Here is a 13,738-nt window from a genome sequence, read left to right as displayed (position 1 = left end):
ATAAAGCATGGGAATTAACAGTGGAAGGAGGACATAGGAGCATTGCTGAGAGCCTGTCCACCAGGCCACCCATCTACTCCCTGCCCCGTGCTGTAAGCAAGCAAAGGAGGCAACTGTAGAATAAGAATGTTATGGATCAAAATGGAAAGTTTGTGCATAGGTACAGGGTACTCCAGAGGAGGCTGTCCAGTTGGGGTTGGTATTTCTTAAGCTGACAACAAAGAAAGAGCCAAATCAGTAGTACTTACAGATGAGGATGCCATGGTCCTTCCAGAGATTATGTTATGCTACCATTTTCATACTGCTTTCCACTTTGATCCTTTTTTCCTTTTTCCCTCCATACAGTAGTTTCAGAGGAAATGTCTCTGAAAATCATGGGCCCACACTTTCCGGCTTAAACATGAAAAATCAGCTTATGGATATGAGCTCTGCACCTACAGCTATTTCCCATCTGAGGTGGTGCTTCCTGCCTTGACACCTATTTGCAATGGGGCCGGCAGGACCGTGAGCCCCTTCTGCACATGTGCTCAGCCCATAGTCTGCCCAGCACCATGGCCCAAAATGCAGGGTGAGGTCTCCCTTTCCATCCAGCTGCCCTGGCAGCACCTCCTTCAGCCCTCTGAAAGGCTCAGAACCGTTCAGAAGTAGTCTCAACTTACCTGTGTGACCATCTTAAGCCCATGCGTTGTATTTAAGTAATGTAGGTGCTGTGCTGCAGTCACCTATATGGGTAAGTGCAGGGCAAGAGCCAGGTGGCTGCAGCTCAGCTCGGCTCTTCCACATCCTCAGGGTCACCTTTCTCACTTACGGAAGCACTTAGTGTTTCCATAAAAAAAAAAAAAAGCAAAGTACCATTTTAACTAAACAGCCTCTTTGCTCTTCATTTTCTCTAAGCCCACATATACAGAGCAAGATGTGACATTCTTTGGTTTAAAGAGGCTTTTATTTTACATGGAGAAAAACAGTAGTAAGAAAGTAACAAAATTAATACCTGCCTGAAAGGGCACAGGGCAAGTATTATCCTGTAATCCAGAAATTCTCCAAACAAAAAGGTGGAAAACTTTTTAAGACGTGTCTATATGGCGAGATGCTGAGATGTTCAGGGTAGTAAATAGCTATGCTGATTTAAAAAATAACAATTTTGTAATAGCCTAGTGCAGTGCAGCGAGCAGCTCCAGTCAGGGTGCACTGAGGCACATGTTTGGGGCAAAGCAGCAGGGACATCTTGGTGGTTTTGTCCAGGTGCAGTTGGAAGAAACGGGTGCATATGCAGCTGGCATGGGGGCTGCAGCCTTCTCCTGGCACCTAGTCACATGGACATGCCTTTAGGTATGTAAACATGCTGTCTGTATGGAAAACTGGAGATCCAGTTGAGAGAAGATGCATACCATTAAAGAAAACACCTTCCATGCAGGCTTTTAGTGAGATGCAGCTCTTTGCTTTCTGGAACATGTTCTCCTAAGGTTGGACTAGATTTCCAGGGGGAAATCTTGGCTCTGTTGACCTCAATGGGACAAAGAGCTCATCCTTGATGTCGCAGGCTGCTCCAGACTGGGAGCAGGAGGCTGAGCCCCGCTTTCCTGCACACCCCCCTACAACCACCTCACCCAAACACCACCCTGACTTGGCCTCTGCAGTTGGTCCAGACTCTAGGATTCAACTACGATCATACTCAGGTTGTTGCAGAAAATGACCCTCCCGTCCTTCTTGCTGCTGCATTCGGGCTGGCAGAGAGCCTCTTGCAGACGCCTCCGCAGAGCTGGCGGGGCCGTGCCCAGGAAGTTTTTCGTCCCCGTCAGGAAATCCATCATTTGGCCTCCGGCTGGGTCCCCCTCGACAAAGCACTCGGTGATATCCCAGCCCGATGGGAACTCATGGACACGGTACTGGATGCCGAGCCTCCTCAAAACAGCCGTGATGCTGTCAGAGGTGATGTAGTGGCCACTGTCAGTTGAAGGCAAGCAGTGCCTGTACTTCTTCCACAAGCTGGCCCACCCGCTGCTGTCTGCAGAGCAGGAGGAGAGGTCAGTCCTACAACACCAAGGCAGCTCAGCACCAGCCAGTGCAGAGACTGAATGGGGCTGAAATGCTCGCTGCTGGCATGGACCTTGCCAGGAGCAGTGGAAGGGCTTTCCCTTCACTTGAGTCCACTCATAAAGATGGGTAAAAACATGACCCCCTGCAAAACTCTCCTGTTTCGGAGAAACTCCCAAGAGACCATCACCAGCATTGGGTTTGTAAGGACCAAGGAGTGCACACAACTATATCAGGGCACAGAGCCTGCACATGCACGTTACTCCCTAAGTGCCCCTTTGATAGCACAGGCATTTTTATGCACTGAACCTCATTTTTAAGTGCACATCCAAAAGCATATACCTGAAAAAGTCTGTCCCAGCTAGCAAGAGAAACCAGCGTCCCAGCGGTGCTGGAGGGAGGTTTAATGTTGAACATGGGGAAGTGTGTTTTGTCCACTATTCCATGAGCTGGGAACTCATGAATGGCACAGTGGAAAAAACACTTTTTAAAAAAAAAAAATAAGTATGATGAATTTATAAATGCCTCTTTTTCAAACCCTACAGCTCTGGGCAGCTCCCCTTGCTCAGCCTGCTGGGTTTTTAGCCATTGCTGTGCAAAGTGCCCCAGAGCTCAGGCTGTCTTTGCATGGATTTCATTTCACCATAAACAAGAACTGGCTTTCCTCCAGGAGTAGCCACACTTCTCTCTAGCCAGTAATTTCACAGCAGGAGGCTTCCACAAGGTACGTAGTCATTCATCTACTTTTCATGCAGGGAAGCAAGAGCACGCAGGTTATGTCTGTAGTCTCATCAGACATTGGGGTCCAAGAGACTAAGCCCATGGTTGCATGCTCCCTATGTGATACGTTTGTTTCATTTAATTGTGATGGAATTACTGCTACTGAAATCCTGAGGCAATTACTAGTAGCTCTCATACTTCACAGCCCTTCAAAATACCAGCAATGATGCCAAAAAATGAGACACCCCTCTTACCTGACAAAATTATGATCAGGAGTTTACCCTGGTGGTCGAGGCAGCTGTGGAAAAACTTGATGGTATTAGGAATATCTTCCACACGGTACAGCATCTGGAAGGGAGAGTTGCATGCAGCCATTACTCCTCCTGTGTGGTGCAAGAGCCCTGCAAGGGTTTAGGCCCTCTCTATAGAGCTGGTGCTTTACACGACTTCCCCGTCGCTTCCCGCCCAGCGCCGCCCTTCAGGCCCAGCAGTGTTGTGGCTGCAAGATGTGTGCATCCCTTTAATCACTTTTTAGGCAAGTTCTTCACTATCTTTGCTGACTTCCCACGGCCGAGGCCCCTGTGTGAGAGTGCAGATACAGATAGAGATGTTCACTAATATTTCCATTCAATGCCATCCAAATTATTCTGATTAGGTCAAAAAACTCTCCAGCTTTTTGAAGTGGCAAAGCATAATTGTTGGTCTCTGTGTGATGTTTTACGTGTCTGTCCAACAGTCCTGTTTTACTACCCACCATACAGTTAAACCAGTGAAAACCAGAGACCAAAACCTGGGTGGATCAGGAATGAGGTTTAATATTTGTACAGCTGCTGCAGAAGCTGTTGTTTGCTGGAGAGCTGTGTTCATCCCCAGTCCCCCCAACATCCAGCAGAAGGTAGTGCTGAAATGTAATACTTTTATATTAAAAAATACTTCCTTACCTGAATCATATGTATGAAGTCAAATTTCTTGTTTATGCATTTCTCTTTCACCTGTTGTTCATACTCTGAGGAAGTGAGCTGGTGCCAAATAAAGGAGACACCCTGCAGATCTGGAGCTTGATTAACTAGCTCTGTTAAAAAAGTAGAAGAAAAAAAAATATCACAGAACAGCAGAACAAATCATCATACAAATCAACGGTTCTGGCTGTACCCCAGGCTGTGGAGGTGACCCAAAGAGCCTCACCTTTGTAAGCAGCCACATGCTGTGGGTTGGGCTCTACGATTTCGTTGTTAATAAGGACCCCTGGATGTGCAGCCTGCAGGATCCTGAGCATTTTCAAATCCTGTTCACCTATTCAATAAACACAAATTCATTATTTAAAAACAACACCTGAATGGTGATGAAAGGATGCCAGTGCACCTACTGCTCGGAAATCCCCAAAGCAGAAGTGAGACACTTTCTACCTTGCATGGTGGCATCTCAGACAGTAACAGCCTTATCACGATGTCTAACTGCTCGAGTTAACATACACTTAGAGATAAGACTAAGAACAAGGAAGAGATAAGCAACTGAGCAGAAATCTACTAATGGCAATACTCTGGGTCATGGGAGAAACAGGTTGAAATAATCAAAGATCAATGTTTAAAAAAATAACAGGAATCATTAGTTTTCAAGAAAAACACAAAGTTAGCATGGGGACAGGGAGAGATTTGGCACTGCATATTTAGCTGTTGGTGCTCCTCTGTCACAGTCTGAGCTCAGGAGGAGCAAGCTTCAGTCTGTCTTTCTGTCCTAGAAAATACCCAGCCCCTTTCAAGGTGATGCAGGTCACCCTTGCTCTCTATCAGAAAGGCTGTGATGCACCAAGTGTACAAAGTCCATCTGGTTTGTGTGGGACTATGGAAATAAACAACAGAGGTGACAGCCTTCAGTGGATCTCTGCGAGGATCCTGCCTGTAGCTGATGGTGGAGCCTAAAAATAGTCCTGCCCACGAAAATGTCACACACAGAGGGCTTGACACGAGATACTGCATCTTCTCTAGCCTTTTAGTGGATGGACATGTTATGAGAAAAGCTGTCATCTTTGACAGGTGTTACATTAAACAGAACTCAAGGAGGGAAATACCAGTCATGCTGGCACTGCGCTGACATCCAAGGAAGGACGTGTCTTTTGAAATTGGAGAAAGGTGCCCAGCACCCCTGAGACACGTGGCAGGGGCAGTGCAGGGCTGGCCAGAGGCACAAGGAAAGAGGCTGAGGCTGCATCCATTGAAGGCAGTTTCGTTGCTGGCACTGGTGTTACGGGTGAGCTGGGACAGAGGAGTTCCTACTCTGAAACTCTGTTTTACTGTGTGTTTTTGCTGATGATACTGCCAAGGGCATTATCACCTGCTAATTCAAAGACTGGATTACAGAACTTTACAGAGTTAAAATCAAAACAAAACAAAAACATTTTTAAAAAATCACTTTTAAAATACCCCTTTGCTGCTGAAATGCACTTCTGCCACCATCAGAGGCTCCAGGGCATAGGGCAGCAATGCTCTGTGTGGGGAGCTCACATTTGGGAACTGCTAATTGCTGATGCTCCCCAGCCCAAGGCACTACCAGCTGGCCTTTAGGACTGTAAATTGATTCAACCACTTGCTGCAAGGATCTTCCTTGAATGAATGGTTACATAAAAATCTTTTTTTTTTTCTTTTCTTTCTTTGCATGGTCACCACCTTCCTACAGGTTGGATGTTTTTGTTGGTGGAGGCAGGTGGGAGCTGCTGGCTTGAATTTGAAGCAAAGATGCTGACACCTTGAAAGTCTGTGGGTAAGACAACAATTTCACATGCTCTGTGAGGTCAAACAGGACATTCCCAAGATCTCCCCACAAAAAAAAAAAAAAAAGAAAAGACAGGGCTCAGAAGGTGCAATAAAATGCAAAGATGTTCCCTGGGGCTTCACCATTTGATGCTGCTCAGGTTTCCCCATCCCCAGGCTCACGTGCCTCCTGCAGAAAACCAGGGAAGCTGAGAGCAACAACCCTTCAGCACAAACCACATCGGGGCACTGCTGAAATGGGGGTGCAGCCCCACAGCAGCCACGTCCCACCCAGTCACTCACCGGGAGCTGACAGCCGAGGGAAGAAGGGCTGAATGAGCAAGCGTGGCCAGGATCAAGCAGCAGCCTTTTAGGATGCAGAGAGGGTCACTATCCCCATTAATAGTTCAGTCAACTAAACTGATTTTGGCCGTGTGAAACCAGAGTCCAAGCCCGAGAAGGTCAGGGATCACACATGACCTTTCGCTCGGTGCCACGCTGGCTCACTCCCATGCAGCACGCACGAGTTCAGCTCAGGCAGCCTCGGCACGCTGCAGGGTGCGAGCCTGTGCCCCTGCCAGCCTGCCTTAGGGCTTTTCTTTCCATTGAAACTTCTTCTGAAGAGGAAATAAGGAAAAATGAGGGCAGTGTAAAGGGTTCCCGTTTCCCTTGTGCTTTCTTGGAGTCAAACAGAGTGTCGGTTTTACATTACTTAATGAGAACGGAGTGTAATTGAGAACTGAACGATTCCTTCCTCCTCACTCTCTTATATGTTCCAGCATATTCCCAGCTGGAGAAAACAATCACTGCTATTTTCCTCTTACTCAGCAAAACAATCAAAACAAGTGAGAAAAAAATCTTTCAATAGAAAGTATTAACACTTATAATTCAGTTGAAAATACTTTAAAACAAATTCAAAGTCTGACAAATTAAACTGCTATTTCTTTTCTCTATTTTGTATTTCCTCCCAGTTTCCCTAGGAGCAAAGCTGCATGCTTTTTTCTTCTTCTTTTTTTTTTTTTTCCCCTCCAAAAATGCATTTACAACAGCTTTAAGGTTATTTCTGCCAAAAGATTTTTCTTCTCTGGGGGAGGTGGAGGAAATACCATTTGCAGTAAAACGCCACTTGTTACCAAATAAAAACAATAATAACTTCTCAAAAGCACATCTTGAAGGAGCTGACAAAGCCCCCTGCTAACAGCTGTGGCCAGCTCACGTTCATCTCTGCTGGTTGAGCACCACCTGCAGCCAAACAAAGCCCAGCTTTCACCTCTGCAGACCCTGAAGGCAATGCACAATGTGGGAAGGTGCCTTTGGGGGGGAGACTCTAAGGCATGACCTTTTGGGTGGAACAAATCCCAAGTGTCTGTAATTCCTTCCGATGAGGTGTGAAGGTGCTCTCCTACCTAACCTGGAGGACTCCTTGCTTTTAGATATATATAGTCAGGAGAAAGTCATCAAGAGGAAGGTATTTCCATGACAAATACTGTTATTAATGCTCGAGTAATTCTCCCCATTGCCCAGAACCTGGGTAGAGCTTTCCCTTGCCCCTTGGGACCCCCACCCCCCAGCATCAGCTGTGCTGTTCAGCTCCTTACCTGTGCCGCTCCCCACGCCCAGAACATTTATCGTGGATTTTCCATTGCCGAGGCTGAAATTATAAGTACACGTTACTCAACCACACTATGTCACACAACTCTGTGTTTTAATTCTAATATCCCGGATGCCACGGTGGCCCAGGAATTTTACTGACATGTGCCACATGAATTGAGATGAAAATTCGAGCATCCCTGTGGAGCCCAACTATAACTTATTTTTGGCAGGATCTGGCCCTGTGTAAGCAGGCTCATATTTTAAAAGTACAGTAGGCAGCAGGATATAGTGTTTCTGTTCCCTTGCCAGAGTTTTCTTCAAGCTGTGGCTGGCACCATGCAAAACAACCTCAAGAAAACCTGGGGTGTGGGGTTCCCTTTGCAGGGAGTGAGGCTGTGCTTGGCCAGGGCTGTAGGGACAAGGTGAGCTGGGGTAAACCTCTTCGTCCTCAGGAGACAAGTCAGGTTTTCTGACTTTGGCTATAAATGCTCAGAAAAAAAAATCAAAAGTTGGGCTATCCGTGTGACAGTAAATATTCTCTTTTCAATATTCACCGTGGCTTGAAATTGGGAGCAAAGGTCAGAAACTTCAATAATTTTTACCTTAGAAAAACTACTTCAGATCCAAAAATAAAAAATAAAAAAATAAATAAAAAATAAAAAATCATGAGGTTGTTGGCAGTGTATTTCATAACAGCCTGGCTCGAGGATGAGCTTCCTGGGATCAAGGCTGCTTGCTGCTCTACATGGAAGTACTTTGTGGCCTTGTTCTGCCTCAGGCCTGTGCAGAGGGACAGAGTTTCCTGTATGAAATCTCAAGAGACACCACAGCAATGATTCAAAAGAGGGGACAGAGTAGGAAATCCTGGGGGCTGTGAGCAAGTCAGGGAGCCTTGGCTCTAGTGAGGGCTTGAGGTGTATTGTTCCAGGATTAAAGATGTCACAGGTGGAAGATGGAAGCTCAGACCAACCCCAAATTAGAATGCTACTAAACTACAATGTTTTGTATCGGTCCAGCAAACAGTATTGGTTAAAATTCACATAAAGAAATGCTGCATTTAAATTTTCCCCTAACAATTTCTTTCTCTATTATTGCTTCTATTACTTTAGATAGATAGATAGAGAGACACACAGATATAGATATAAGCATCTAAAGTCACCTGCCTAAGTGATTTTCTCAAAGGAGAATACAGTTTCTACAACATCCAAAAATTATCCAGACTTGAAAGACTTTTCTTGTGGTTTGGATCTAGCCTGTTCTGAAACTATCTGCAGTCACACAGGCTTAATATGTTACATCAGTACTTCACAAAACTGATTATCATTTGGTACTTAAGCAATGCAAATCGACTTAGGATAGAAATAAGGAGGTCTTAGGGGATTGAGAAAAGCAAGAATTAGTCACTAGAATAGAATTAGAGATGTGTTTCTGTTTGGACTGATGTGTGATGAAGTCCCAAAAGCAGGCATAGAGCACAAGAGGGAGCTTTCTTTTGAAGAAAAAAAAAAAAAAGGAGGGGGAGAAAAAAAAATCCAAAAATCGTTAATCCTTTGAAAATCAGCTAATGAAAGCAGATGGACATGAAAATAGGGTCTTGATTCTTTCCCTAACATAAGCTGAGAAGCAACACAATGTATTAATTGAAATTACGTGTATACTTGAGACATTAAACTGAATATCCTAAAGACCACTATTAAGGGACTTAAAACTGAAAAGCGTTGAAAGTTCATTCACGCCCCAGAAAACCCTTGAACATGTTTGCTGACCCTTATGCACAGGTTGCCCTCCCCAGATAACAGATGGCTTTCACACTTCGGTGGATGTGCTCCTTACCCTGCCATGATGCGAGGCATTTCTTCCTTGTTGAACTCATCCATGCACTGGTGCTCCGTCGAATGATCCAAAAATGACTTAAAGGCCTCCACATACTCCTCAGCCGTGAGACTTCTCATGGAGGGGACCACATATAGCTCTTGAGAAACAAATATGAATTATATGTAAGTGACTTCAAGGCAAATAAAGGATCGAAACACTTACCTCGTGGAAGAAACCAAACCAAACCCAGCCCAACCCAACAGAAGCCAGAGATTCGGGAGGACACAGAGCCCAGGAGCCATCCACGCAAGTGGGCTCACGTGAAAACTTTCTGTCTGTTGACACTAAAGGTGTGATAAATATTCTTTGATGCCCCTTGACACCAGTATATTTGTTAAGTCACCATCAGTACCGCAGGTTGCCCTGAGGAAAATGGCCCCATTATTTCCTGAAGATGCTTAGCTGGATACGACTCGATTTGCAGAAAGGGAAGTGGCTGAAGTACTAAAGGCAAAGAATGAGAAGGCAATTGCTCAGCAAGTCCAGACCTGGAAGGGCTGTGGCTCTTGCACATGCTGGACAGCGTAAATGAAACCGCCAGCTGCTGGCACACTTGCTATTGGGGTGATGCAACACAAAAAACGCACACCTGCAGCTGAAGCAAAAATAGTTAATGCCGTGCGCCTCATTTCCAACTCTCGTTGGCGTGGGACAGCCGTGCTCTGCCGGGTAAGTGAATTCCCTGCTGGAAGTTTCAGCTCGTGGCCATGAGGGCAGATGGCAGCATTTCAGCTGAATGGGTTCATGCTCAAGTGCAGGCCACCAAGACTAAGATTTGCAGCTCTGAACAAAGGCCCAGGGCAACTCAAGAAGATGGAGGCAATTATTGCAAAAACACAATTTCTTGCAGTCTCATCCTAACAACAGTGCTCCTGCCAGGGCCAGCTGCTTGGGTCTGAGGAGCAATGCTAAGACTACGACTTGAGGCTCACCAGAATTCGCCATTCAGCTGACTACTGTCTGTGGGGACTATTGCAGACAGAAGACTGCAGTAGGGATGCAGTGCTAGTGCCAGCCTCAACATCTGAGATTGGCATTAAAAATGTAGTGTTCAGAAAGAAAGACAAAAAAAAAAAAAAAAAAAAAAAAAAAAACACCAGCTTTTCCTCCTAAACAAAATGAGAATGAAGGCCAGGACGGGATTCAGCAGAGCATCTTCATCCTTATTTTTGCCTTTTGAGGAGTTGCTTGTTGAAATTATGCTTTTAGTTGCTACTGATAAAAAGACTTTGTATCTGTCATGCAGGACTGTGCAATCTTAACTGGACGCCAATGCTTTTTCCAAAACCAGTGTCCCTGACTGCTGTTTTTCTGCAAGGTATGAATGGTGATCCAATGTCTAGCCCTATTGGAGGAAAAGGTATCAATATCTAACCTCAGCACTTTGAACTATACCCTAGTGTATATCGGACATCCCCTGAACTGTATTCAGTGCAGTATCCTGTTTTTTTGTTTGCTTGTTTGTTTTTTTAACAACTTCCAACTCTGTTTCCAAAACAAGATATATTTGTAGTGATAGCAAGTGGAGTGGGTAGGTTACTTTCATCTCCTTTTCGGTTTTTGATTTTTCTCCCAAATACCTGAATTATCGTGTGGAGCTGCCAGAATCTCTGCTTCAAAGTTCATGCTGGGGAACCTATTCCTGTAAGGAAAGTATAGCACTTCAGTTATTTGAAGAACCTGTACGCTTTTATGAAGCTGCATTGAAAATGCAGAACAAAAGGAAGATACTCCAGGACAAATTGTCCTTGCTCAATAATCAATAGTGTCTGTGTTCTTTTACTACAATAAAGTCAGAACTTCTTGGTTAGCTGATCACCCAGAAGTGTCACCGATGGAGTGGCCACCTGCACCACTGCTTGTCTGAGATGTGCCGTGGAAGCTTTTTCTCCCTCTGAAGAATCATTAACCAGTCAATACGGTGGAAGGCATTAGATTAACTGATATTACACACTCTGTGAAGCCTTTAATCATGAATGGAGTAGAAGAAATAACAGTGAAATTAGGAAAAGGCTATAGTGAGCTTCAGCATCTGAAGTGCATTGATTGGCCCAATGTTTCAGTGTTTGTTTTGCTTTTGTTTTTTAACCTCAGTTTTCCCTGGATGCAAATGTTACTTGGGTGAATATTAGAAGACATAGGATTCAAAGAGAAAAAGGCAAAGAAGTCATTGTACCATTACTATTTTCATTCAGGTATTGTTTTCATTCTTAATATAGGTTTTTGTTTATTTTTTGTGCGTGTGAAGATTTCCAGCAATGAAGTCACATCTTCATTTTCCTATGATAATGTGCCACATCTATGAAATAGGGATGAGACACCATTTCAGGAAGGTATGAAACGAAATTGAAGACCTCGTTTCTACAAAGAAAGTTTTAGCATGAAGCTACCTATGCAAAGTCATCTTCTACTTAGGAGTGATATTCCTGTATAACCTCAGTTTAGCCATATTGCTGCTCCCAAAGCTTTGTCGTTACAAAATGCTTCATGACAAACAGTCTGCAAAAGCGGTAAGCAGCCCTCAACTACCCTCTGCCAGGGAAAAGCTCTCACATGAATAGGAAACAAGCCAGGAGGTGGAAAAGAAAAATGGGAGTCTTATAGTGGAGGCTTTGAACCACAAATATACAATGACTGTGATAGCAAGTAGCATGGAAATGGGCACGTGTGCAAATAATGCACTGCTTTGGTGAATGAAGAAGAGACTAAGGTGTCCCAGAATACTCGGAGATGCTGGGACAGTGCCAGAGTCCTTCAAGAACAGTCCGTTACAGGAGATCATGGCCAAAATCCTGTAGAAAGAGCTCCCTTGACTCCCGAGAGGCAGATCAAGGGTCTCGGTTCTACCATCTTGATCTCAAATCTCCCAGAAAAGGCCTTGCAAAAGTTCAGCAGTAATGAGCCTGAACTCAGCCTCCCTCCATGAGCTCCAGCTTGGCTGCAGGCCAGTCCCTCAAATTTCCACTCAACCCTCTGACCTCATCCGTCTCTGCCTGTCAAAAGAGAGGACTCTTTTGCCCTCTCTGCTGGCTGAACCGAGCAAGATGGTTTTCAGAATAAATCTCCCACTAAAATGCTGAGAGGTGGCATGGTACCCCCTGCACAGAGATGGTCCGGGGACACGTACTCCATTTCTGACCGGTCAAATGTTTCCAGCCATCCCAGGAGACCTGCCAGGTGGCCTGGACAGACTGTGCAGCACAAGTATTCACCAAGGATGATGCCAAGTTAATTCTTCCACTGAGGTTTTCGGTGTTTCTCCCCGGGCAGGGTTTCTAAAACTGCTTAATTCTTGTTGCTGGTAAGGTGGAAAAGCCTTACTTATCACTGGGGATAAATGGACATTCTCCATTCTCTGGACATACAGATTAAAAATAGACTTGACTGTAACAATTTGGGCTGGAGCTGCCCATCCCACAGCTAGTCCAGGACTCCGAAACCTACCAGGAGCACTGAGCACGGCAGCCAAAGGCTCCCTCTGGCAGCAGCGTGGGCAGAGGCACAAGGAGCCTCCTGCTCCTGCCTCCCTGGAGGCTGACTGAAACCCCAAACCACAAGCCCAGCATCTCTCTAATTCCATCACCACTAAACACAGAGAATCTCTCCACAAAGCCCCCATCCCTCCCAGGACATGAGCACACGTGCTTTCATTCCCAAATCACACACGTCCCCATGTTGCACGGGGACGCCCTTCCCAAACCCACATACCTCTTCATCTCGGGGGCCGGCTCCATGGCTGGGGCTGGAGTTGGGGTCTCTCCTCCACCTGGCTGCGTGTGTGTGGTGGCAGCACCGTGTGTGGGTGCCTGGATTCGGGTACCCTAGGTGAGCATTGCCACCGGCGTCCTGCTCTGCACCAGCCGCTCACTCAGCCTGCGGGGACGCTGGCGGTGGCCTCTTGCCGGCACCTGTCAGGACAGACAGTGTCACTCGAGTGAAAACGGGAAACCCGAGCCCCGTGCGAGCGGTGACGTCCCCAGTGCCATCCTCCCTCACAGGGGATGACAGGGGAAACGCTTTGGCAAGGAGCAGTGCTGTTTTTAAGGGGGGAAAAAAGGGACAGATTGAGGCCTTTACAACTCCGGCGGAAGTGGCTGAGGGGACATCAGCCTCTACCAAGCAGACCCAGGGGCTATTTTATGCACTTTTTAATTTGCTTTGAACTCTGCCTCTCCTTCGTGCTGGCTGCCCCAGCCCTACCGTGCCTCCAACCAACATCCCCAGAGAGGGGACACAGGGCAGGAACAGGATCATGGGGGCATGGGGAGGGGATGCTGGGTGGCCAGGGGGTCTTGCTAAACCACAAGACCCTTTCCCTGAGCTAGTGGCAGAAGGCACATAAATCCTGCTCGCTTTGTCAGCGTTCACCCCAAAAGCCCTGCCTGCCCCGCCCCGAGGTGCTGCACTCAGCAGGCCGGGCACCCCGCAGCCTTACCTTCCCGGAGCAACAGGGAACTGTGGAGAAACCTCCAGCGTCTGGGAGCTGCAGGGTGCTCAGAAAGCTCCGTGTGGGATCACTGGAGGCTAATCCACCCCGTGCCCGCCCCATCACCCCCCTGCCCGCCGCCAAGCCGCCGGCATTAGCGCACAGCAGCGGCCTTTGTTCCACGGCACAGGGGACAAGGGCGCCTTGTGCACAGCCCTGCTGCACCGCCAGCCCTCAGAGGAGCCACAGCTTTGGGGGCTGGACCCTTGGCACGCTGTGCTTTTGGGTGTTTTGGCAAGCTCCTGGCTAAATCCGTGCTGAACTGTGTGTTTCGTGCAAGTAG

General features: G+C 46.6%; 1 protein-coding gene across 1 annotated transcript; it reads right to left on the bottom strand.

Moving 5' to 3' along the window:
- Positions 1–916: 916 nt before the first annotated feature.
- On the bottom strand, positions 917–13,467 carry LOC116490923 (carnosine N-methyltransferase 2). The gene is made up of 9 exons (XM_032190554.1): positions 13,405–13,467; positions 12,678–12,877; positions 10,550–10,611; positions 8,928–9,066; positions 7,100–7,152; positions 3,940–4,047; positions 3,696–3,826; positions 3,009–3,102; positions 917–2,005 (listed from the first exon to the last, which is right to left on the bottom strand). Exons 2-9 carry the CDS (start codon positions 12,701–12,703, stop codon positions 1,650–1,652), a joined length of 969 nt encoding a protein of 322 aa, XP_032046445.1. The 5' UTR covers positions 12,704–12,877; positions 13,405–13,467; the 3' UTR covers positions 917–1,649.
- Between the last annotated feature and the right edge of the window lie 271 nt (positions 13,468–13,738).

Source organism: Aythya fuligula, chromosome 6 (assembly GCF_009819795.1).
Source record: "Aythya fuligula isolate bAytFul2 chromosome 6, bAytFul2.pri, whole genome shotgun sequence".
Lineage (NCBI taxonomy): Eukaryota > Metazoa > Chordata > Aves > Anseriformes > Anatidae > Aythya > Aythya fuligula.
Note: the sequence above shows the minus strand (reverse complement) of the source record. Positions and strands in the feature narration are given on the sequence as shown.

Coding starts and splice junctions, on each gene's coding strand:
- LOC116490923 (XM_032190554.1), bottom strand. CDS start 12,703: ATGGAGCCGGCCCCCGAGATGAAGAG. Junction 3,827..3,939: donor GCATGTGGCTGCTTACAAAG/GTGAGGCTCTTT, acceptor CTTTTTTAACAG/AGCTAGTTAATCAAGCTCCA. Junction 3,103..3,695: donor ACTTCATACATATGATTCAG/GTAAGGAAGTAT, acceptor TCTCCCTTCCAG/ATGCTGTACCGTGTGGAAGA.